This window comes from Uncinocarpus reesii, genomic scaffold (assembly GCF_000003515.1).
Source record: "Uncinocarpus reesii 1704 scaffold_1 genomic scaffold, whole genome shotgun sequence".
Lineage (NCBI taxonomy): Eukaryota > Fungi > Ascomycota > Eurotiomycetes > Onygenales > Onygenaceae > Uncinocarpus > Uncinocarpus reesii.
The window spans coordinates 3,496,098-3,520,860 of record NW_003052500.1 but is presented as its reverse complement, the minus strand read 5'-3'; the positions used below and the strand labels follow the sequence as shown (position 1 = coordinate 3,520,860).

Genomic DNA, 24,763 nt, shown 5'->3' with positions numbered 1-24,763 from the left:
CCGACGGGGCGAACGACAGGAAAGGAGGGTGCGGGGTCCATTCCAGGTGGAAAGCGCAATGATAAGCCCTGTCTACGATGGGAGGAGCAGTGGTTGCATATATCCCCGAGGTCCGCTCCATGTAAAACTCAAGCCATTGGAATTTATTCTGCAAAACACAATTGGCAATTTATATGGCAATGATGGCAGGAGCAACAGCATCATCACACACCTCGGAGGATGCGTTTGTCAAGTCTGTGAACGACAAACACTCCGCTCCACTATGGACAGTCCTACACAAGATGGTGCCTCCATTCCCGAACCCCAAAGCCACGCCCACGGTCTGGAAATATGACGAGATGCGACCTTTGTTGATGGAAGCGGGAAGGATCGTCGGGGCAGAAGAAGCGGAGAGACGGGTGCTCATGTTGGTGAATAAGACAATGGGTATGGATTTTGCTACTTGGGCATGTTACCAGGTAACCAGGTTTATTTTTGAAGAGGAGCTGAACATTGCATTTTAGAGGCTCCATATACCACCGACACAGTGTATGCTGGACTTCAGCTTGTGCTTCCGGGAGAGACTGCTCCCGCTCACAGACATGTTGCTTTCGCTCTCCGGTTTATCATCGAAGGTGAAAACGGCTTCACAGCTGTTGAAGGCCAAAAGATTCCCATGTCAAGAGGAGATGTCATCCTCACTCCCCAATGGCATTGGCACGACCACGGAAACGAAGGCAAAGAGCCAATGATCTGGCTGGACGGGCTGGACCTTCCACTTTTCCGCAGCATGCCAGTGAACTTTGCCGAGAACTACACGGACTCTCGGTATCCAAGTTTGTGAGTAACCGGAAGGGGGCTGCAGATTGGGCAGGCCATTCAGCTCAGTGAACTAACAAACAAAAAAAACAAGGGCGAGTCCCGAAAGCCATTTCCGGTTTCCCTGGAAAGATACCAAAGCCGCATTGGATAAAACGGGGTTTCCTTATGCCGTTTACCACTACAACCAAAGGGGACGCAAACATCTGTCCGAAACCATCGGCGGACAAGCAGAGAAAATCGCGGCTGGCGCGACTTCGCCCGAGTCTCGCGAAACCTGTTCCTTTGTCTACCACGTCGAGAGCGGAGCGGGCGTTACAACACTCAGCTGCCAGGATGGCACGCAGGCAGAGATCAAGTGGACGGCCAAAGACACGTTTGCGGTCCCGTCATGGGCCAAGATCCAACACACGACAACTTCCAAGGAAGACGCTTATCTCTTCGCGATCAATGATCGGCCAATCCTAGAGAGTTTGGGGTTTTTCAGAAAAGACGTTTAAGGAACGCACATGAGTTATCATGGCATTACGATGATGAAATAAGTTTTGTGTATAACTATCCAATGTTAGTAACCGGAAATTCGCTCAACTTCATAACGTACTGGTTCTTGGTTTGTCGATTCGAAGAGTCACTCAGCTGAGTATTATTGGCAATAGATGCCAGAATTCCGAAACGAGTAGGCTTGGTCGCTAGAGGCGCTGGTTGTCCAAGTGAGGCCCACGAGTGTAGTATAACAAACGAGTCTGAAAGTAGCGTCTGATCATCTGCCCAGTGCCATTCGATGACGGATTGTGATGGGAATTCGGGGAGTTAGCTGGTATCAACCAAATCCCCCACACCTTGCGATTGAGCCAGGCGGGGAAATAGATTGGTATATTGGCTGGTCAACCTGGTGTGCGTTTATCGTGTCATCATATGATTTGATAGAATTCAAAGGTTGCATGGAGCATAACCATCACCGTTGGGGAACAACACCGCAAAGATGTAAATTGGACGAAGCTCTTGACTCAGTAATCCCGGAGACTACCCAGCCACTCCAAGACGCGGAGGAAATGCTGCCACAGTGTGGCGACGACCTTGACGCGCCTGGGCGTCCAATAGTGAAACTAGTCAACGATCAGCAACACGAGCAGGCCAAATCCAAGAGTCCCGCCCACGTCATGCTTGCGCGAATCCAGAGCCAAAGCACACAGTTCAGGATGGCGAGTAATGACTTTCAGAATTCTCTGCACCGTGCGGAGTAGCGGTGCACCTCTGGCCAACTTGCGGATGCGGTTCTCATCGTGGGCGCTTTTTAGCTGAGCTGCATGGCGCATGTGACGGGAATTACGTATGTTTGCCCGTGCAGGGGTTTCCAAGGGTCATTGTAGCATCATGCACTCGGACGACTGAGTGAAGGGAAGAGAGCAAACAGGTCCTCAATGGCTCTCTCGGCTCTCATCGCAGTCATCTCATCACCGCTGCAGTGACTTGAGTGTTGGCGGGCAGCGTCCAGGGATGTCATGGTGGGGCGTATCTCTGCTCTAAGCATTTAGTTAATTCCCAACACTCAACTCAAAGGACCCGGCTGCTGTGTGCTTCCTGGCTGTCTTTGTTTCATAGGCCATTTACACAGCAAGCTGAGCCCGTTCTCCCCTCCAGCAAGAAGGTTCTTTACCTAAGCGCCTGTGTCGTTACGCGCCCTCGCTGACGCTTACGTACCCTGGGATCCAGCGCCCCCCCGACGTCAACTGCCCAAGAATAATCGGGCCAGCACTTTTCCCTTTTTCTTCTATCATCGTCGTTTCTTTCATTGTGACATCAGAGATTGTACGCAAGATCTCTCGGGGGTCTCAGCTAGACGATGGGATCTGAAGATATGGGCTCTCCACCACTTGACCAGGTGCTGACCGGCAAGCAAGAACACTGTGAATACTCTACCTGCTATGTGGAACAAACAGGATGCTGACTTGAACAAATCGCTAGATCTCAAGCGGGAGCTGATCAACCATCAAGTCCGGAGTGAGATTGCCGAACTCAACTCTCCAACCGCCCTTCGTCGTTTCGGCGCGCCCTTCAAATCGGAGTTCGGGGAAGTAGCCCCAGTTGATTCTGAGCTTCCCATTCTACGATACATATTCGTTCGCCATGTGCGCAACTTTCCCTTCCTCGACCAGGCCAAGGAGAAGGAGTTTTGGCAAGATAAACTGCAAGTTGTAAGTGGGAGATGTGGACGGCCAGTCCGTGGTGTCGTGGACGGTCTTTTAACGAACATTTGCCGGGAAATATTAGTTCCTCGAGTCTTTTGCGAACAAACACATATCTTCCTCTGAAGACCGCCACGAGGTGACCAAGCGGCGGAAGATTGCGCTAAAATGCGAGAAACTGGTTGAATTGATGATGGTCTCCGGCATCCGTACCTCGTCCGGATATGAGGAGCGAATTCGGTTTTCAGAAATGGAGGTTGTGGACCGGGGTGCCAACGAGCAGGGGTTGCTGGTCAACATTCCTGATGGGCACTCTATCAATGGGTGGGATGTCAATGTCGCAGGCGTCAGAACCACGTTGGTGAAACGAACAGTGAGATATCATCAGCATGCGGTATGCTTGCCATGGTCACTCACCGCGTGGTCCACTTTCCGATCTAACCTACTTGTTTAGGAATTCCTGCTCAGAGTTCGACGCCAGGGCAAGCCTGATATATATGTCGGCCGTCGGTTTGGAGATTTCGCTCAACTACATAGGAGGTTACGGACAGAGCTCCCAGGAAAGATCCTGCCGCCACTTCCGAGGAAAAACAAAAGTTCGATGTCCACCTTCTTAGGGGGCGCTGACGACGATGCGTCCTCCGTCTCGTCGATTTCAACGGACGTTGGCCCACTCGAAGAGAATGGGAACGGTTCCACAAGGAATCTGCTTTTCCCAAATTACCTTGGACAATCACCCTCCCGTTCATCATTGAAATCGAGAGACTCTCCCAGAGCATCCGGTGATTTAAAAATCGAACCTGTAACACTGTATCGGGAACAGCAGCGAGTCTCTCTCCGTGCTTTCTTGCGGGGTGCTATTGCAGAACGAGCGAATAGCCACTTCCAAGGCCATGGAGGACTTCCTAACTGCGAACCCTGTGATCCTAAATGAAGAAGAGGAAATGGATATCCAGCGAAGGAAAGACCTAGACGGCAAACGAATAGAGGAGCAGAGGGCGATTCTACGAAATTGCGAGAAAACGTGCCAAGGAGGTGGGATGTTTACATGGAGCAGTTCCCGGCAGGACATTGTTGAAAACAGTACGCGAAACTCTTGAAGTGCTTAAAGTGCAGCTCACTAATGCGTTCCCACTTTGACAGATGGCTTAACAAAACTTTTCCACGAGATACGCATCAAGGAGACGGTAGACGACTTGAGCCCTCAGTACCAGAAGTTTGCAGAGTGGCTGCGCATTGAGTGAGCTGGCCCCTTCACTTTTCAGTCTGTTAACATGAATGCTGACCTTGTAGGGTTGCTGCAACCGTATATCATCTTTTCCTTGCAGAGGACAATTCCCCGGAGTTGTTCGCGCAGGCGAAAAGAATTCATTCCCTAATTCCGTATACTCTCCTAAAGAACGTGATTCGGATCGCGAACCCTGCTGCTGTTATGTCCGGTGTTTTGGATCTCTTCCTTGCTCAGCCTTTCGGATCTAGATCTCTTTTACAACGAATTTTCTCGATGGCTATTCATGATGGAATGAAGGCTTTTCAAAAATCAATCGACGCGCTATCAACTAGAATAGGAGATCCTGTGTTGATTGAAAAGCTTCGAGCATTCACATACGCGGATGAAGATTTGAAGAACTATATACGGCAAGAAGCAGAAGATGACGATGTGGATATCATTGTCGCTATCCTGCGCTCGGAACAGATCGACCCGCAATTGAACACAAGTCAAATTGAAAAAATATTCAACTCATACGTTGCTTGGGTCAGTGCGGTTGAGAGTGTAAGAAACGTCGTACTCCGAAAGAATAAACGGCTTTTGACTGATTCGCTATCCAGGTCGAGTTTGGAATGCTGCAAGACGCCCAATGGTTTGCATACTTGAAACAACTGTTGAAATTGTTAACAAGGCAGCGAGACAAAGCCATGATGTTAAACATCATCGAAGAGGTATGTAGGATGCAAAGCCTCCAAGATTGACATACTGATGCATCACAGCCCGTGACTTTGCAACTGTTTCGAGACCTTTTCACTGTGTTCTACGAGCCCCTTGTTCGTGTGTACAAATCCGCCAATGTTTATAACAGCATAACAGACTTTGCAGCATTTGCAAACGATGCGATATCCGTAATTGAGCATGCGCAAAGGCAAGACGTCTCAGCAGACCCGAATCAAACTGTACAAGCGTTTATAGATTTGTGCGTTCGCCATCAGCAAAGTTTTTATAAATTTGTCCATGAGGTCCACGTTCATGACAATGGGCTCTTTGATGCTTTGATGGGTTGGCTGGAAGACATCCTGGGATTCCTCCGCGAGGGCCCGAAAGGCACACTCGATATGAATGCATTGTTCCAAGGAGCCGTATCAGTCAGCCAAATCAACAAAGATGTGGCAATCCAGGAGATTAACTCTCTTGTTAAGTGGCACACAGACCGAAAGAAGTGGCATCATGACAAGACGAAACAGAAAATGGCAGCTGAAGGAGCGTCGATTGAATCAGCGCCTGGAAGCGCCACGTTTAAAAGCAGTGATTTCGGGTTGAACGAGGTACGTTTACTCCCGGCCGCTCTCTATACGCTTCCGCTATAAAGTTGATATTGTGGCTATCTGCTGACAAAATTATCGCAGGCCGACCTTGAAGATCTAGCCATCTCGGATGAGGCATCAGACACTTCCGATGAGGACTCAGCAGATGATGAGCTAGACCCCATCACCGCAGAGCGAAAACGCCGTGCAAAGAGGCAGGATCGCTTGCGGCGCACCGCTGGCGAACCAGTGAAGCCAGAGATTCGAGAAATACTCAAACTCCAAGATTCTTTTACCCAGATGCTGAGACTGGTTTTGGCCGAATAGGGCTTTATTCTAGATCATATATCATTACATTACTTGGGGATGAGGCTCCCTTGGATTTGTAGGGCTGCCTTTGGTTTTGACTCCGGACCTTTATTGTTATGCAAATTATATACATAAAAACTTCCTCTGGAAAACTGGCTAGAGATGGAGGTATAAACAGAGACGAAAGGTCTTTAGTAGTTAGTGTTGAGAATGTACTTTTTGGGCCTTTCCAAAGATAATTTTGATAGTAGTTGACAACTCTTGCAAATTCATGCGTTGTCCGAGAATCGAGATAGCAGTGTGAGACCAACGGAGCAACTGGATGAGCGTTTAAGCGGGCCCTGGCTAAAAATAACGCTTGTGGAGGTGGCGAATTGCGGATAAGGCTGGGGAGGCTTGTTGCCCGAGCTACCCAACTCCAGCCTCCCTTTTTCGCTGTTGGCCTCGAAACGCCCAGCTGCCCAGCGGACAAGATGTCCAAAAGACGGCGAGAGATCGAAGATACCTTCATCAGGGCATACGCACTATTTGGCTGAACGCAATCTTGTTTGGCGTTATCAGTCGTTTCACCGCCGCTACAAGCCCTTGAGAAAAGTCGAGTAGTTTTCCCCGAGTCGCTTCATGTCGGGGCGGGGCCTGTTTCTGAACGGCGAATGGCTCTGCGATTGCATTCCACGCCAGCCTGCGGTGCATCTTCAAACGAGCAATGGTGGGCCGAATGACGGACGATGGTGTGAGTCGTGTTTTTCGTTCGATATTTACGGAGTATAGGACGGGAAGATTGCTGACCACAAGGGGTTGGCCCTGGAATAAATAGTCTACAAGTGCCCCAAATCGCAGCGCAACCGATGCCGATTCTTCCTCTGGGAGGATGAAGCCAGCCGACGTGTGGGACGGACTGCGACGGGGAACCCAAAGCCAGAGCCTCGAAACGCGCAGAACCAAAATCCCCGGACACCAACCATTTCGCGAGTGAGGGAAATCGCTCCGACAGGTTTGCCGACGCCCGAGACGGGTCAGAGGAAGAGAACTCGAGATGGCGATGATGTTGCCGCTCAGAGGGAAGAGAGTCCGAGTAAATCACGGCGTGTCGAGTTGCGCAAAGCTAGTTCGTTTCTGACGAATTGGTTAAACAACCTGAACGAGGGCCAGGGAGGTGATGGTGATGATACCGATGATAAATCCCTTTGGATGGGGCGATGAAATGGATGGGGAAGCGGTTGAGTTGATAGCGAGCCGGGAAAAGACTGAGCACATTGCGCGACCTTCTACACCGGAAGCACAGCTTGATAACCGGCCAGAGCTTGGAGGGTCGAAGGAACATACTGTCCCAAGGAACCATTATCCCCAGCCATCACTGCCCATGCCTCAACCGTCTGCGATGCAGCCTCCGCCTATATCCCTTCCACCCAACCAGGCAAATCCGCCTCCGACGCCGACACCAGTCCGTTTCACACCCACGCCACTTTTCAATAGACATATAAGCCGCTCACCGCGTCACGAATCACAGTGCCAACTCGTCAGCCAGACGCTCGCGCTTCTGGAGGCTCATCGCGTTTTTATCTCCGAAGGCACCAAACGCGAACTGATAAATCTTCTAGAAGTGTTTGATTTGCGGACAGAGGGGATCATCAAGGGGAGAGATATTTCTCGAATGGCGATCAAGACGAGAGACGCGAAGATCCAGGAGCTTCTGGGGAGAATTGAATGTTTGGAAGCGGAACGAGAAACATGGCGAGCTGGAGCGGCGAAAGAGGGGGCTAACGCAGGCTCGAACTTGGATGGAGCATAGTGATATCCTATATATTGGCGTTTTCCTTCTCTCAACTCCGTTTTCTTTTTTTCCTCTTCTTTTATTTGATAAGCAGGCCTAAATAGCACTATTAGTTCAAATGATACCCTTTTCTCGCTTCAGCGCTCTCTGTCTCGGTTCCATTCCGACAATGTTGCTCGCTCAGCGGAATGCTTGGCGGGGATTTGGTTCCGCTGGCGATCTCCCGCTGCCACGTGACTGCGCGGGCTGCTCGAAAATTTCGCGATTTGAATCTTTTGCGCTGTAGATACAGACGAAAATCGAGACTATGCAACTCTTCTGCTTCTAAATACATAACTTGATATCGAATCGCCGAAGCTGCTCCATATACGATCACTGACACACCTCACCAGCTCCCCTCGGACGTCCCCAAACCCAACTCGATCCTACATCCAAGCCATCGCAAGCGGCAAGGAGAAAGCTCAACATAAATGTCCCTGGCTTCCGGCTCCCAGGACAGCCCGACAAACCCTCCCTTCTCTCTGCCCGATCTTTCCCCAGCCATGTTCCGACCGCCCGTCAACCGCGCGATGCGCGTCCTCGATCGATCATTCTTTAAGAAGACCGTGCCCCTCTCGGCGGCGACCGTATTCGACAACAAAAACATATCCCGGGTCAAAAATGAGTTGATGAAGAGTAATGATATGCTTATTTTGCCCCGGATTATGCCCGTCAAAAAACCACAAACGACGAATGAGGGGGATGAGAAGAGGAAATGTCTCCTGCTGAGGGAGGAGGTGAGGGCAGATGGTATGATTCACAATGCAGGATTGGTGGGGATAGATGCTCATGGGTTTAGGTAGACGTCGCAACTTGGTCTCCTACTATCAAAGAACTGGTCGCGGCAAAGTTTGTGGAGGTGAAGCCGTTTGATTTGCACTTGGAGTATGATTATTGGACATATGGTGAGTATACCTGGGTGGCTCTATGCGAGGCAGAAAAGGCTAAATATTTAATCAGCTGATATTATATCCGCGATATTACCCGAGGATGAGCTGGGTGAGGTACCCGTGGGATTCTCGCAGGTTGGCCATATTGCACATCTAAATCTCCGGGACCAGTACCTCCCACACAGACATTTGATAGCGGAGATCCTAAAAGACAAAAACCCGTCGGTCAGAACCATCATCAACAAGATAGATGATGTCGGAGCAACCAGCGAGTTCCGCACGTTTGCGTTCGAAGTTTTGGCTGGCGAGAACGATACAAACGTCATCACGCGCGAGCAAGATTGCGAGTTTTCATTTGACTTTGCAAAAGTATACTGGAATAGTCGACTGAGCACGGAGCATACGCGACTGGTGAGCACGTTCAAAGAGGGAGAGGCAGTGTGCGACGTTATGGCTGGAGTCGGTCCATTCGCCCTTCCCGCTGGCAAAAAGCGGGTATTTGTCTGGGCCAACGATTTGAACCCGCATGGGTATGAAAGAATGGAGCATGGAATCAAGAAAAATAAAGTCCAGGGGTTTGTCAAGGCATTCAACATGAACGGGAGAGATTTCGTCAAATTCGCCGCAAAGGAGCTATACGAAAATGAACCGACTAAAGTCGTCATCAAACCAAAGGTCTCGCGCAATGGATCAAAGGAGCAGAGATCCAAGTCCCCGAGCCGGAATGCGCCTCCTCCTCTGGTCTACACTGCCCCCCGCACATTTGATCACTACGTTATGAATCTCCCGGCATCAGCCATCACCTTCCTGGATAGCTTCATCGGCGTGTATGCCGGCCAGGAACAGCTCTTTGCGCCTCACACCGATCGGAAGCTCCCCCTGATTCATGTGTATTGCTTTTCGACTAACAGCGAGGACGGAGAGTTTGAAAAGCGGGAAATTTGTGAGCGGATCTCCAAAGAGATTGGATTCACAATCACACCCGAAGATTGTGAGGGTGGCATAGGAAATCCTGAAAGAGAAGTGGAGATCAGGAATGTGAGGCTGGTGTCGCCAAACAAACGCATGTTCTGCGCAAGCTTTAGGCTACCAGCAGAGGTGGCGTTCAAGGGAGAGTAGCTAATGGATGGGGTTGATTCGCCGGGTTAAGATTTTGTGACTTGATGTTTGGCTGCATACTTGGTGTTGTGCATAGATATCTTTGGTATTATTTTGATCTACGCATAGATTTTATTCCTCTTCATGCGCAAGGATACTAATAACAACAAGAATAACACGCTTAGAATTGTAAGGGTATTAAATCGGTCTATTCTTTTAGATCACACAATACCAACTTTGGACCAAAGCAAAAGACGCCTTAATGATGCAGTTTTCAAGTCCAGCCCCGATCCATAAACTCCTCCGAGTAGCGGGCTTGCAAAATTCCATTGCTTCGACAGAACGCGGTCCACAATAGCGCTATCGCTGGGGTCCGGATAATATCAAGCATTCAATCCTGGCACATCACTCCATCCCAGATATCGCCAGGTTCGGACTCTGGGGCCGCCATTTCTCCAAACAATTTCTGTGGCGGCTGTTAATTGAACCTGTCGTGAGAAATCGCTCTCTTCAATCAGCGGCACTTCCACAGAGTCCTGTATGCAGCGTATCTCAAATCACTCGACGAAATTTCTCAGCTTTGTCAGTTCATCTAATAACTCTTGTAGGTCCGCATCTGATATTTTATTTCCGATGCTTGGAATAAGGGCTTTCGCTTCCTCCGCGTTATCGCAACATAAACTTCCTGTCTACAATCAGCAACGGCTTGGAAGCAAAATGATTGATGGGTGGGTTCGCTACCTAGCTGAGACCTCTCGAAAAACTCCAACTCCGTGTGGGCGGATAATAACCGTTCAACAGCTTCAATGTTTTCTTTCTCTTTAAACCGCGCGAAAACTTCAAGGTAGTCTTGGGTTTTTATCAACGTCCTAGTAGTGCAGCATTAGCCATGGGGCCCGCTCATTCCTTTCGCTCCCCTCCCCCAGTGTTGCAGGGTGTGCTCACTCCCTCTCCTCGTATTTATTATTCGATTTCTTCCTCAGGTCAAGGACTTTGTTGATCACCAGTCGAGCTTCGGAAAGAGATAGCGTCGGCACGTTTTGGAACTCGCCGAGTTTCAACTGAGAGGACGCTTCAAGTTCGTTCTGCGGGAGCTCGCGCTTGCGATGGGTGGGATCAGGGACAGGAGTGGAACCCATGGTCCTAGTGCCGACTTGTTCAGCAGGTTTCTATCTCTTTGCCCCCCTTGGTTTTTAGTGCTGCCAGCTGTCCGTTGCTCAGAGCACCGAGCACGCTTTGTGACGAGGGTGTGTCTGTGATGTCGATTCGATTCAATGGAGCTGATTTCCGCTCCGCCATCGCATTGTGTTATATAAGCGGACGCTAACCGGATTTGGGTTAGCATGGCTACAGGTCCTTGCACGCGCCAAGCCCCGCTCAATCAAGCAGTTGAGAAGCACATCCAAGGACCAACGACTGTGAGGAATGCTCTCTGTTGCTGCAGCGAGATGAATCGTCCTGCTGGGCATCAGCGTTTGCTAGCCTGGCGAACTTGTAACATGGTGTGATCAGCCATATTGACTGGCCGGATCACTCGAGCTCCAACTCCTCCTGTTTGCTGGCCCTCTGGGCCTTGTGGATTGGTCAGAGAAGATGCAGCGTTTCGGTGGCATTTCCCGGTGCAGATCTCGAGCTTCTACTCGCTGCTCTAGGCGCCACCGCTTTGCTAACCGAATATGTAGTCCGTTCAGGGTTGATTTGTTGTATGCGGGGAAAGCCGTTGGTTGAAAGCTGGGCTGGGCCGAGGATGGTGAATTCCGACGCTCCCGCCTGGGATGCGGAGTACGCTTTAGGCACTTGACTCTCGTTTCTTTTTTTGTCTTGCCGCAGAGCAATCCAACGAACTATAAAGTGTGTTGTGTGCTCGACTAAGTTACCGTGCCTATAGTTACGAGGTTCCTCGGTTCCCTCACTAACTACCTCTTTCGCAGCCATAGCAACCAGCACTAGAACAACACAATCGGGTTCCCTGTATAAATCCTAACGGAGCTTGGGTTTTTTGACACAATATCGAACATTCTGTGAAAGCAATCATCCACTCTTGATCGAATTGACAACAATGGCAGCAAATAGGTACATTGGGCCGGAGTCTCCTGATATTCATAGCAAATATCAGCCGACAGATAGCCACATCTTCTACAGCCCCTACGGTCCGTTTCCCAAGGTCGACGAGAACCTGAATATCCACGACTACTTGTTTCCTCCAGGTCAACCGTTGGCACCCGACTACGATCTTTTCATTGATGCCAATACAGGAGCCAAGGTAACACTACATCAGTTCTACCATAGAGTATGCGCTCTGTCACGAGCGTTGCGATATGATGGGCCCAATCCGGTCGGGCTGGCAAAGTCACCGAGGAACGATCGGGAAGATGGAGAAATCCTGGGAATCTTTGCGAAGAACCACTTGTCATGGCCGCTCATCTCACACTCATGCTTCCGGGCTGAGCTGGTTTTCGGGGGGATTAGCCCCAACTCGACACCGTATGAGCTCTACCACATTATGCGCAAGATGCAAGCAACGTCTGCTGTCGTCCACGAATCGCTCCTCCCGGTGCTCCACGAAATGTTGGAGAAAGGGACGCAGGCAGGGGATGATAGCAACCTATCCTTCGTTCTCGACCCGAAAAAGATCATCGTTATATCTGACAATCCTGCACTGGATTTTGTGGGTGGTTATCGAACGGTGGAGAGCCTTGTTCGGCTTGGAGAAAGGCTGCCTGAGCAAAATAGGAAGCTCAGTGGAGGGGACAACCTGTGCTACCTTTTCCAATCGTCTGGAACATCTGGGTTCCCGAAAGCGATGATGATCTCGCACAAGAATGCGATTCATACAGCCATGCAGGGTATGATTACTGCGACAAGAACAGGTGAATTTGTATGTCCCACAGCCTAGTTCACTTGGGGTTGTTGAGTGACTTACAATTAACAGCTTGGCATGGCCCCGACACATACAGTTGTGCTAGGTAAATCCCAGCCCTGGGAGCATAAAAGTATTAAGGAGCATTCGCTTACCTCCGTTTAGGAATCATCCCAGCGTACCATTCGTTCGGTATGATTCTGTGGACGCTCCGAGTAAATCTCAACCCGTCGACCAATATACTCATGTCGAAGTGGAATTTGGAGCAAGCTCTTCAACTTATACAGAAATATAAAGTTACCATGTTGCCCCTGGTTCCGCCTCTGATCAGGCAACTGGCGCAGTCCCCGCTTACGGACAAATATGATCTTTCGTCGGTGGCTGCTGCTATTAGTGGAGCTGCGTATTTACCTCCCGACGTGGCGTATGAACTCGGGCGGAAACTACCACAGCAAACTCCAGTTCCCTCGGGCTATGGGCTCTCTGAAGCAGCATCCATTGCATCGCCGATTCTAGAAGGGATGTTTGGTCTCTCGCGCTCCGATCCTGGTACTATTGGATTCCTGCTTCCTGGTGTAGAAGGTCGCATCGTTGATCCCGATACACTTAAACCCGTTCCCAAAGGCTCAAAGGGCGAGCTCTGGGTTCGAGCAAATGTTGTCACGCCAGGCTATTTCCGCGATGCCAAGGCGACCGCTGAAATCTTCACGGAGCCGGGTTGGCTGAGGACTGGCGATCTTGTCATGCGGGACTCTGAAGATAGGCTTCATTATCTTGATCGCCTCAAGGAGATGATCAAGGTCAAAGGGCTTCAAGTGGCAGCAACCGAGGTCGAGGATACTCTCCTTTCCCATCCAGACGGCCTTGTTAAGGATGCATGTGTGGCCGGCGTGGACAACGGTCGCGGAGATGGTAGTTTGTTCCCTCGAGCGTGGGTGGTTTTGTCGGAGAAAGGCAAGCTCAGAAATGAAAGCGCTGTTATCCAACAGCTTGATGAATTTGTCAAAAGTCGGCTTTCGAGGCATAAGCACTTGGCTGGAGGACTTGAAATCGTGGATGCGGTGAGTGGCTAACTACCTCTATTTAATCCCCTCAAGTTCGATGCTGATGGGACTCTTGCACTCGTAGATACCGCGGACTCCGTCGGGGAAGATGCTAAGGAGGGAGATGCGTGATCGATATCACGCCAGAATCAAGGCAGAAAAGCAAAAGGCCAAACTGTAGACTGCGGCTGAATATCGGCCTACAGGTGCTTACTAGTGTCATAGATCGTATAGGCACTTTCCATAGAACGTAGTCAACAAGCAATTTTACCACTGTCAGACGGAATATATATAGTACTGAAAAATACCCCATCGATACCTGCAGGATTTTGACATTGTTGGTGGCTGGACTGCCGACTGGGGAACCCCTGAGACCCCAGTCTGCTCCATCGATGATATCACCAGCCACCGCAGATGGTATTTTTAGCATGTGCTCCGTACTCCGAACCCGTCGGCGTGGGTGGAACGAATTGGAGTCCAAACCAGAGTGTATTCGATGTAGATGATTATCCTAACTTTCGGACGCACCCAGAGCCCGTTTTTGACCGGGTTCCTGGAGGAACAGCGGGCGTTAACCATGGATTGTCTCAAATCTAAAAGCCCATCTCTGGACAGCCCGTCTCACCGGACCATATGGTAGGGTCAACGTGGCAAGCCATGTCTCCAACCTGTGGCTGCGGCCGTGAAGACACCTACCCATCTGCGATCGCCCTGTCGGTTTCACGATGCCAGCCCTCGCACTTGAAGCGAGCACACCAGCAGATTCTCTGAAACAAAATCTCACCAGCATGTCACGTGCAGCACCAGCTGGATGCAGCCTAGCGCCGTTGCTAGCGGCATCGCAAATGAACCACAACAAGAAGCGGTTGCCAGCTGCATGGAGAGCTGCTCTTTTTTCCTCTTCAACCACCGCGCTGCGTTCTGTTGTTGCCGTTTCCTTGTTCCCACTCCTTTGCTGTGCTTCCTTGATGTTCCTGTGCTCTGCTGCCCGTGCCCGACGCGACTGTTGCTTGTGGACGCCTGTTTCTCCCGCGATATTGCCAGCCGCTCTAGTTTCTCCAAGTCGGTGAGCGAGGGGGTTGAGGTCGATGTGCCCTTTGCATGCCAAGCTACTTCGCCGCCCTCCCATCCTCCTCTTGACCCCAGCAGCCGTTACCAACCCTTCCTGGCCTTGACCAAACAATCTCTTGCAGGGTCACTGTCGGGAGGGTCAATTACTCAAACATTGGAGTGCGTCGCGGTTTAGCCTCTCTCTCTCTCTCTCTGCTTGTCGCCCTCACGTCGCGTCTCCCTTGTCGCCGTCCCTATCACAATCACTCACTGGCTTCTCAAGCTTCCCCCGTTCTCTCTGCCTTCCGGAACATCTCATTCAAGAGAGCGGCGATTGAATCTCACAATAGCACCCTCAATCACAACGCTCGCTCAAATTACGGAGACTCGTCGATCATTGACCGTTCCTGCTTAGCCGCCCGCTGACCAAAACTCGCGCGATTTCTCTCCCTTTTCTCGAGCCCTCTTTTTTTCCCTCGAATCACCCCTTCAGACCACGATCGCTCCACAATCCTTTCACACATACTAAACTACATCGCTCTACGAACCTGATATCTACGGCACTTCGGGGAGGCCATCGCTAGCGGAGATGCCTCCACCGGCAGGACATCAAATTCCTGCGGAATTAATCCCTGGCGGCGCACGAAATGGGGGGCTACAAACTAATAATATGAACTCGGGGATGTACGGCGACAGTTATCAAACCCATTCACCAACAGATATGGCAGACGCGAATACAGGTTCCCCGTGGGCAAACACGTCTTCTGCTCCACATACTGAGGTACAAGACAATCGCCTAGGAAGATCTCAAGAAACCGGGTATGGTCCGAGAGATATCGCTCCCCCACGTGACCGATCTCGTCCAAATGGCCCAGCAGGTGGTAAATCGCCAGGGAGCTCTTCGAGGACCTGCCGCAAATGTGGAGAACCGCTCCTGGGTCAGTTTGTTCGTGCTTTAGGTGGCACGTATCATCTAGAATGCTTCCAATGTCATGTAAGTATCGAAATATTTCCTGTTATTTGCGACGAACGCTTTTCTAACGTTCGTGCCAGGATTGCGGAGACATCGTCGCATCCAAATTTTTCCCTGTTGATGCCGAAGATGGAAGTGGACAGTACCCACTGTGCGAAACAGATTATTTCAGACGTTTGAACTTGTTATGTTTTGATTGTGGTGGTGCACTCCGTGGGTCATATATCACTGCCTTGGACCGAAAATACCACATTGAACATTTTACATGCTCTGTCTGCCCAACCATCTTCGGCGCGCAGGATAGTTACTATGAGCACGAGGCCAAAGTATACTGCCATTATCACTACTCAACGCGATTCGCCCAAAGATGCCATGGCTGTCAAACGGCCATTCTTAAACAATTTGTTGAAATCTTCCGCAATGGCGAGAATCAACATTGGCACCCAGAGTGTTACATGATCCATAAATTCTGGAACGTCCGCTTGGCACCACCAGAACAACGATATGAACCACCCGAATTGGACGTCGACGCTCCTCCAGAAGAACGGGACCGCGTTCGAAAAGAGGAAGACGATATGGAGGAGAAGGTTTACCGCATCTGGAGTGTACTATCGGCTTTTGAAGAGTCTTCGGCCCAATGCATTTCGGATATGTTGTTGCATGTTAGCAATGGCGCTTATATTGACGGAGTCGTTGTCGCAAAGAAATTCATTTTCCACGTGGAAATCATATTCAAAGCCACTGATAGACTTGCTGCTGTCGTATTGGCGCAAGGAACTATAGGTACGATATCCATCCTTGTGTATTTTACACGAACCTTCGAACATTAATATCCATTTTTTAGACTTGTCATACGCTCGAGAGGCTAAACTACTCTGCAAAAAGATCGTTGCTTTCTTTGCACTGCTTTCGAAAACTCAGGAAACCGGCGTTCGCAAACTTGGGGTGACACAAGAACTACTTGCTCTGGTTACCGGATTGGCCCATTATCTTAAACTCCTGATTCGTATTGGGTTGCAAGCCGCCTTGAAATATGAGCGAGAAGCCACGACGCCCGCAGAGCTTTTTAAATTCTTAGGGCAAGTTGAGGACCTGGAGGGCGTCAATAAAATCTCCGCTACTGAACTGACGGCCAATGTTGAGCGACTTGCAAACCAACAATCGGACTGCTGCGCTGCTTGCCAGGAGCCTATTGACGATGAATGTATTATTCTTGGCGAGAGATTATGGCATAAAAAGCCTCCTCATCTTGTCTGCGGCGCTTGTCAGGATGATCTCACAATGGACCTATCGCGTGCTCGTTGGAGTGAGAAACATGATAGGCCGTTTTGCCGTGCATGTGCCGAACAGAGAGGCCATGACCCTCAAGCTGTTGGCGGATTTTCGTATGTCACAAAACTGCAACAATACGTTTTCTTGTTGCACGTGGCTCTTGCAAGACTTCTCGCTGTTCTCCGGTCCGGAGGCACATTGCCACATACATCCGGTACGGCTTACTCAATATCCCTGTCTTCTTCGCTTCCTACTAATATACCTTTCTCTTAGATGATCCGAATTTGAATCAATATGAAGCGAATGACGGACACAGGGTTTCCGCTACAGGCGAATTGCAATCTCCTCCTCAAAGATCTAATACCAGGTCGAACTCGTATGCAGAAGCATCGAAGGGCACTGCGCCGTCTTCTTTGGAACAGACTGTTGGGGAGATGAGGAGACTCCGTTCTACCCGCAACGAACGAGCGATTTCTACTACATTTAAAAAGGCTCGAACTTCTCGTATCATTGATGGCCCACAAGGAAGTACTGCAAGACCTGGATCTTCTGGCGCCGAAGGTGGTGATTCACGAAATCCCGGTTTCCAAATTGTCGAGGAGAGAGATGTCGATGGCGAGCCGGTGACAGATCTGACGTTCGGCAATCAAGATGCTTTGACCCTTGATGATATCCCCCGGATTGTAGCAGCTGAACAGGCCAAAGAGTACCGCCCGAGGGCTTTCAAACACGCCGGAACAGGACTTGTAGCTTCAGGTGGCCCAGCACCAAAAATCAAGCAAGGCCATCAACGCGAGGTGTCAAGTGCAGATGATAGACAGGGACAACAACCCCCGAAACCCACAAAATACTTTTCCGAATTATCGGCTCTCGAATATTTTATTGTTCGCCACATCGCTGTACTCTCTATGGAACCTCTCCTTGAGGGACATTTCAACCTAGAAGAATTGCTCGGCCTTATTGAGTCAAGAAAACCAACGATCTGGAATATTTTCGGTAAGGCGTTTAAAAATGACAGCCGCAAAGGCGGGAAGAAAAAGGGCGTTTTTGGCGTGAATCTGGAGCAGTTGGTCGAGAGAGATGGTACAGAATCGACCCATGGTGTTGGCCCTGGTACCCTTCGTATTCCAGCCTTCGTTGACGATGCCATCTCGGCCATGCGACAAATGGATATGTCAGTGGAAGGCGTGTTTCGAAAGAACGGAAATATCAAACGACTGAAAGATACCACTGAATTGATCGATACGAGATATGAGGCGGCGGATTTAAATAGAGAGACACCTGTCCAAGTGGCCGCGCTCCTCAAGAAGTTCCTTCGGGAAATGCCAGATCCTCTTCTCACGTTTAAACTGCACAAACTATTTATCGTCTCTCAAAGTAAGCTTCAATTTCTTCAAATCAACTTATGTATCATTTACTAACGCGTTATATTTGCAGAAATATCTAACCCTGAAAAGCGAAGGCACATCTTGCACCTTGCCTGTTGCTTGTTGCCAAAATCCCACCGTGACACCATGGAGGTGCTCTTTTCTTTCCTCGGGTGGACTTCGTCATTCTCGCATATCGATGAGGAGTCTGGAAGCAAAATGGATATTCACAATATTGCGACTGTCATGACTCCAAATATCCTTTATTCAAATAATAAAACAGCAGGTGTGGACGATAGCTTTCTGGCCATTGAAGCTGTCACTTCCCTGCTAGAGTACAATGATACAATGTGTGAAGTGAGTGCGGTTTTTCATTTTCCATCTGGAGGCTTTTGGTCATGCCGACTAATATGAACACAGGTGCCAGAAGACCTCCAATCTATCCTCAATGACACTTCCCTCTTTAACCGTGATGCTGAGATCACCACAAAGGAGATTCTCAAGCGCTATGCAGAAATTGGAAAAATGCCCGCTCCAAATCGCACTACCACTGGGCTAGACTCGCTTCCTGCTCGTTCAGGATCTAATCGCGGAGGCAATACACCTGTTGCAACTCGAATTGATGGAGATCCATCGCAAGCTACCGCTTGGCAGAAGCAAAGGTCCGTTCGGCACGTCCAGCCTCATCAGGCAAACGATGGCTCCGAACTTCGTCCAAATCCACAGCCTATTCGCAGCGACAGTGGTGACAGTTACCACAGCCAGGGATATACACAACACAATCACCAGCAGATGCCTTACAGAACTCGCCAACCTGTTGGGCAGTCAGGTATTTAAGGTCACTTGTTAACGCTCAAGGCCCTTTCTCGATTTCTCCGTCTCCCTGGTCTTTCTTCAGCTAGCATTGCAAGTTTGAAAATGTTGTTTTTCCTGTGGCTCTTTGATATGGGGTGGTGTCTATTTGGTCTGTTGTCAGCTGGCTTGCCGGTTACATTATGATACCTTGACAGATTTTGTACCACAAGGTAAGGTAAAAGCCAGATGAAATCACAAAGTGGCCATGTCTCTTTCACTTTTATGCATTTTGTGTATCCTGGTTTTTTCGGGGACTTAGGGTCTGGCTTTTGTCCTTTACTGCAGTCCATCTCCACCTTATCCCATCACCTTGCCCGCACTTCACTGACTAGTTTTGCTCTTCTTGTTTTGCCCTCTACATTCTTCACTTGAGTCTAACCCCCTCCCCTGCCCTCCTCCTATTCCTCCTGTATGAGTCTTAATGATACTTCTTAGCCTGCACCATTGCTCCCCCTCCAAGGTCTGCGGTTTTACTTACAGTTCGCCTTTTTTTTAATTCCCGATGATTTCACGACAATCAGCACCTGGTTTTGCCCTCAAATATTTACCCCGAAAAAAAAATTCCCTTGGTTTTGCCTATTCCCGTGCCGAAATCAGCTAGTTTCAATGTCTTTTCAGTCAGGCCATACTGGGTTCACTTCTATTCCCGCTTTCTACACTTTCTGAGCAAGCAAGGGGCGTTTCTAATACACATGTCCAGAGTAAAATAATGAGCTGTTCTTTTCTGTTTTGCGTTCTCCTTCTTCTTTTTCTTCTTCTTCGAAGCAAAGACTTCATGCTGCCATGCAATCAGATTCTCCACAGTCAAGATCGCTGGCATGCTTTTTACATACCCTTATTTTTCTGCACTGCATCAAACCTCTTTTTTTTTCCGTTTTGCCTCTACTACTTTTGAAAAATACCTATCTTTCTGCATAATTGTTGGAGTCTATGCTTTCACTTCTTCATGCTAGTTTTGTAATGGTTCTTTTCGACATTTGAGGATAGGCAATTGAATGCAGGTGCAATAATAATTCTTGACGCTGTATTGAATATCGGTATCAATTAAAGCGCTAGCTAATATGTCGTAGAGGGATCAACAATGACAACCTGCTCACTTCTACCTATCTAGTATTGGCAAGGAGCATGTAAAGTTATGCAGAAAAGTGAGATTCCGGTAACGTGTGCATTTTAATTTACGGTATCAACATACTAACCCAGATACAAATATCAAAACACCCCAAGTCAGTATACTCCTTTATATGCTAAACTTTCTTCTAGTCACAGTTCAATCCCATCAAAACTAAAAGCTCACAAAGGTTGTGAACTCGACAGTAGTCCCCTCACGCCCTATTTCGAAGCACTCTTCTACCTGCTGCTGGCTGCTCAGCCGCTAAACCCCTTCTTGTTCCAGCTGCTGTCTTCTTTGCGTTCGATGCAGCGGTCCCCGTTTGACCCCTTGGCGCTGTCGTTTTCTTGGTAGTAGATGTGCCGGTGCCTGCAGCCGCCTTCTTCGCGGCAGTAGTAGTACCGGACCTAGTAGGCCGTACTATAGTAGTACCAACCGATATATTTGACGCCGTCGTGCTTGTGCTAGCAGACCGCGTATGCTGTTGCCGGGTTGCCGGTCGGGAAATGGTCTTTCGCGTTGTGCCTAGCGCTCCCATTGCCGACTTTGCTCCCGTACCTCTTTTCATTCTCACTGACGCAGCGCTGGATGGACGCTTACTTGCTGGGCTATTTTGCGGAGAAAGGATCTTGCGAGCAGTGCCTCTGCTCGCATTCGCCTTGGTATTTTCGTCTAAATTCCCGTAGCTGGGTTTCAAAGGTGATATGTATGGCTGCGGTTTTACAGGTGATTGTTTCAGTGGGGACTGCGGAAACGTCCTCGAGTTCGATGATTTAGGAGAAAGTACGCTTCCTTGTGCATGTTGGGAGATTACTCGCGCAGTCCCTCCCTGGGCTCCGGCTTTGCCACGTCTCTTCGGGTTAGCAAGAGGTATATTCATGGACTCGAGACAAGGTGCATTTTCCTTGTCAGACGAGTGGATTTCATCACTAGAGCTGGTTAGTAAGGACATCAACTGGCGATATTACTCGAACCCACGTTTTTCGTTTAGCCAACTTGGTGGCCTTGGTTGCCGGTCGTTTCCCAGAATTTCTAGATACTTTGTCCGACTGGGCGGACATTGGCTTCGGGAACATTGCCGATTTTTTGAATGGAGAGGGGCTCCCGGTCATTTTCGGCGTGCCCGTTTTCGAGGCTGCTGCCTTGGATTCCTCCTGGTATTTTGCCAATAGTTCGCCCATAGATTTCTTACGCAGAGCCATTGGAATACGGTTTATTCGTCGTTCGATTCTCGATCGTAAATCTTGGGCCTGCAGCGCATAATGTGCGCGAAGATTACGCGCGCGTTCCGTGACTGCGACAGATTGTCAGCGAAATACGTACGCCAGGGGGGGACGTTCTAATGAGTCGAAAGCGTACTCTCCAGTTGCAAGTTCTCTATCAATGCTTGCTTTTGCCGCTGTGTCATCCTTATTTTCTTCCTTGGTGGGCTCCCCATGGGTGTTCGCGCTTCATCATCAGACGCGTCTGGTTCTGGGGTCCTTCGCTTTCTTGCCTGGAGAGCCATGGTGATGTGTTAGATTAGAGAGATAGTTTATCAGTAGCTTGTGTTTGTGACTAGCAGAGTATGTGCTGTGTGCTCGACAAGGGGCTCTCCTTCAACATGCGAGATGTGTGTGAAAGATGGGATGATTTGGTGCAAGTTTGGGGAGCAATGTAAACAATGCCAAGACCCTAGTGACGAGATGGCCGAGCTTCAGCAGTCTAAACCTGAATGGGGATAGCCCGGGTTGGCCTGGACAAGCAAGCAGTTCACGTCCTCACAGCTCTCCTGCGCACCAAGAGAGATAAACCAGACACCAGAAGGCACGGCTTGTTGACAAGTTCTTTGATTTTATCTAGCTGCTATTGGAGATCTAGCCTTATTCTTTTGTAAAACAGCCAGAGCTATCTATCATCCGGCAAGATGACGCTGGAGGCGACGATGATCATGTATGTCGACCTCCATTTCCTTAACCGCGCACTGGGTACCAAGCTAACATATCCGGTTCCAGTGTGGACAACAGCGAGAGCAGTAGGAATGGGGACTACTTGTGGGTTCGAACTGACCGTCTCCGCGGTTGTCAAGCTAATGAACACGGATAGACCAACGCGATTTGAAGCCCAAGCCGACGCTATCAACCTGGTGCACTCTGCGAAAACACAAGCAAATCCTGAATCATCTATTGGTTTGATGAGTATGGGCGGAAGCGGTCCAGAAGTTCTGGTCACTTTTACCGCGGATATAGGCAAGATCCTGGAAGGGCTTCATCGAACGAAGATACGGGGAAATGCGCATCTTTCTTCCAGCATTCGAGTTGCACACGTGAGTATGCTAGACTAATGCGATTTTCTCAGTGCTGACTTGCTTCATCTTTACTGTAGTTGGCACTAAAACATCGAAAAGAGAGAGCGCAACGGCAACGCATCATTGTTTTCACATGCTCCGCCATTTCGGAGGACGAGAAGTCCCTCGTCAAGCTCGCAAAGATGATGAAGAAGAACAATGTAAATGTTGATTTCGTTGCATTTGGCGATCTAGATTCGGACACGATCAAGAAGCTCGAAACCTTCCACGAGAATGTTAATAGCGGAAACGGTTCACATCTTGAGATAATACACCCAGGTCCAAATCTCTTGAGCGACTCTCTGGTCGCCACGCCAATCATTGGTGGGGAGGCTATGGGTGGCCGTGAAGGGGAGGAAGGGGGTAGTGGTTTCGAGTTTGGCATCGATCCGTCAGCAGATCCTGAACTCGCCTTTGCTTTACGAATGTCTCTCGAGGAGGAGAAGGCACGACAAGAAAAAGAGAAGGCAGAACAAGAGAAGGCTTCTCTGGAAGGAATCCCAGAAGAGTCACAGCCACTTCTTAATCAAAGCGGTGAACCTAGCGGGAGCAACCAAGGTCCACCTGGCGATGATCAGAAGGATAAAGGAGACAGTGGAGACAAGATGGACACCTCATGATGGTCGTTAATAGATTAGGTTCCATATCTATTTAGAATCTCTATTCTCGATGCATCCTTGGAGTTAGCGGTACGGGCCTGTATCATGAAGCGCAATCAGATGGCAATAATGTCAATTAGATTGCGAAATTTCTGGCCGCGCCGCACCCACGAGCCTCGTCTCACTCCGATATCACATATCTACATCATTATCCCCGACTTCTCAACCATGTCCCCAGGTGTCGGTCAAAGGCCTCGCATCTCACTGGCATCTCCATCTGGTAAAACGGATTCTTCATCACATAATCTGCGTACAGCTCGTAAATCTTGCGTATCATAGGGTCGACATTAGGCATCACCGGGTCAGTGAAGAGAAGGAATTTAGTGCCCGTCACGGTTTGGAAGCATGTTAAGCGGAACTTTTCGGATTCGAGGACCTCTAGGCCGGATTTGGGGAGGCCCGGGTTGGGGAGAGATGAATGAGTCGGGGTTGCGGCGCCTGGGCCTGATGCAGATGTTGAAGACGACGACGTGATTCGTGGAGTGAGGGAGCGAGTGATAGCGTGGACACTGAAGAGAGAGAGAGGAAAAGTAGGCTCTTGTTAGTTCACGGCTCATGTCCAGTCACCTGGCGCTGGAATGCCTACCCGTGAAAAGTACCGGCGAGGACAAGGTAATCGTTCGTGGAGAGCTTTTGGAGTCCGGCTTGGAACTCGCGCTGGTAGATCAGGCCTCCAGCTTTGTTGATGATGACCAGAGAAAAGACAACCCTACGATGTGGCAGATATTTCAGCATTCGCGGTCTTTCAATATGCTCACACGCAGGCTTGGGTGGACTCACATTGCGGTTGGTGTCGGGTCACGGTTGCGTCCTGCCGTGACGTGAGGCGCAATGGCGGCCAAGTTGCGATCTTGCGCTCACCGAGCCTCTCTGAGTCATGGGTTAGTTACCTAGCCCGATGAGTTGGCGTCATGAATGGAAGGCTGGCTGCATGTCACTGTTCTTGCAGCTGGAGCATCCCAATGCTCTTGGGATGGTCGGAATAAACTACACAGCCCTAGAGAAAGAGTGGACCCTGGTCGTGGTCTCCAGCCAATAGATGCCTGTCAACTCAATAGAACCGCTTAGTAACCAGTGTTAGTCACCAGTTTTTAGTGTGCTCCTTCCAAGCAATGAGAGGTCACAGTAATAATAGATTGGAGATCCTGAATATCCAACACTCAAGAGCGTTTATCTTCCAGCAATCTAAATGCACTCCGCTCAAATCTGCGTCGTATCCAAGGCAGACCCGGGAATCAATATATTAGCGGGTGCCTAGGTAACCGCCCCGCAGTCCCGCAGCTGAACCCAGTCAATGCATTTGCCTGAATCCAGATTCACAGTTATTGATCCTCCGTACAGAGTAATTACTGCTTTGTCCAATTCGAGATCTTGTAAGCGCTGCCTTGCTCTCAAGGGTGTATTTTAGGCATCATTAGGACTTGCAGCTCCCCACCCTGGTACAACCCGTCATGTGAAGTCCTCCGCGAGCCTCTCGAGTCCGTTGACTGGTTTCATGCGAGGGCGCGAGGTGGAGGGATGTTGGCCCTGGACAGGCTGCAGACTCAGTGCAGAGCGCCTCGTCCCAGCGGCCATTCCTGTCAGAGTTTAGCGTTGGTGAGACAAGGACATCGACAAGCGGACTTTTTGGTCACCAGCA

The 24,763-nt window shown here is 49.6% G+C and overlaps 9 protein-coding genes across 9 annotated transcripts; 6 read left to right on the top strand and 3 right to left on the bottom strand.

Annotated features, from left to right (window-relative positions):
• Positions 1-182: 182 nt before the first annotated feature.
• UREG_01398 (uncharacterized protein) lies at positions 183-5,828 on the top strand (the record flags this gene model as incomplete). The annotated part of the gene is made up of 12 exons (XM_002541836.1): positions 183-426; positions 504-819; positions 893-1,276; positions 1,368-1,474; positions 1,735-2,031; positions 2,764-2,993; positions 3,070-3,378; positions 3,439-3,794; positions 4,278-4,758; positions 4,815-4,925; positions 4,974-5,522; positions 5,604-5,828. The coding sequence occupies 12 exons, from the start codon at positions 183-185 to the stop codon at positions 5,826-5,828; spliced, it is 3,609 nt and encodes a 1,202-aa protein (XP_002541882.1).
• Positions 5,829-6,431: 603 nt separating this feature from the next.
• On the top strand, positions 6,432-7,602 carry UREG_01397 (uncharacterized protein; the record flags this gene model as incomplete). Its single annotated transcript, XM_002541835.1, has 3 exons — positions 6,432-6,543; positions 6,628-6,937; positions 6,963-7,602. The coding sequence occupies 3 exons, from the start codon at positions 6,432-6,434 to the stop codon at positions 7,600-7,602; spliced, it is 1,062 nt and encodes a 353-aa protein (XP_002541881.1).
• Positions 7,603-8,126: 524 nt separating this feature from the next.
• UREG_01396 (uncharacterized protein) lies at positions 8,127-9,632 on the top strand (the record flags this gene model as incomplete). The annotated part of the gene is made up of 3 exons (XM_002541834.1): positions 8,127-8,373; positions 8,427-8,528; positions 8,584-9,632. The coding sequence occupies 3 exons, from the start codon at positions 8,127-8,129 to the stop codon at positions 9,630-9,632; spliced, it is 1,398 nt and encodes a 465-aa protein (XP_002541880.1).
• Positions 9,633-10,203: 571 nt separating this feature from the next.
• Positions 10,204-10,750, bottom strand: UREG_01395 (DNA-directed RNA polymerase II 16 kDa polypeptide; the record flags this gene model as incomplete). Its single annotated transcript, XM_002541833.1, has 2 exons — positions 10,204-10,480; positions 10,557-10,750. 2 exons carry the CDS (start codon positions 10,748-10,750, stop codon positions 10,204-10,206), a joined length of 471 nt encoding a protein of 156 aa, XP_002541879.1.
• Positions 10,751-11,670: 920 nt separating this feature from the next.
• Positions 11,671-13,695, top strand: UREG_01394 (uncharacterized protein; the record flags this gene model as incomplete). The annotated part of the gene is made up of 3 exons (XM_002541832.1): positions 11,671-12,457; positions 12,637-13,532; positions 13,600-13,695. 3 exons carry the CDS (start codon positions 11,671-11,673, stop codon positions 13,693-13,695), a joined length of 1,779 nt encoding a protein of 592 aa, XP_002541878.1.
• A 1,458-nt stretch (positions 13,696-15,153) lies between these two features.
• UREG_01393 (uncharacterized protein) lies at positions 15,154-19,013 on the top strand (the record flags this gene model as incomplete). The annotated part of the gene is made up of 6 exons (XM_002541831.1): positions 15,154-15,558; positions 15,618-16,320; positions 16,382-17,023; positions 17,083-18,186; positions 18,247-18,533; positions 18,597-19,013. 6 exons carry the CDS (start codon positions 15,154-15,156, stop codon positions 19,011-19,013), a joined length of 3,558 nt encoding a protein of 1,185 aa, XP_002541877.1.
• A 1,340-nt stretch (positions 19,014-20,353) lies between these two features.
• On the bottom strand, positions 20,354-21,341 carry UREG_01392 (uncharacterized protein; the record flags this gene model as incomplete). The annotated part of the gene is made up of 2 exons (XM_002541830.1): positions 20,354-21,068; positions 21,118-21,341. 2 exons carry the CDS (start codon positions 21,339-21,341, stop codon positions 20,354-20,356), a joined length of 939 nt encoding a protein of 312 aa, XP_002541876.1.
• A 704-nt stretch (positions 21,342-22,045) lies between these two features.
• Positions 22,046-23,085, top strand: UREG_01391 (uncharacterized protein; the record flags this gene model as incomplete). Its single annotated transcript, XM_002541829.1, has 4 exons — positions 22,046-22,071; positions 22,134-22,172; positions 22,225-22,444; positions 22,504-23,085. The coding sequence occupies 4 exons, from the start codon at positions 22,046-22,048 to the stop codon at positions 23,083-23,085; spliced, it is 867 nt and encodes a 288-aa protein (XP_002541875.1).
• Positions 23,086-23,272: 187 nt separating this feature from the next.
• On the bottom strand, positions 23,273-24,699 carry UREG_01390 (uncharacterized protein; the record flags this gene model as incomplete). The annotated part of the gene is made up of 4 exons (XM_002541828.1): positions 23,273-23,633; positions 23,711-23,801; positions 23,905-23,992; positions 24,613-24,699. 4 exons carry the CDS (start codon positions 24,697-24,699, stop codon positions 23,273-23,275), a joined length of 627 nt encoding a protein of 208 aa, XP_002541874.1.
• Between the last annotated feature and the right edge of the window lie 64 nt (positions 24,700-24,763).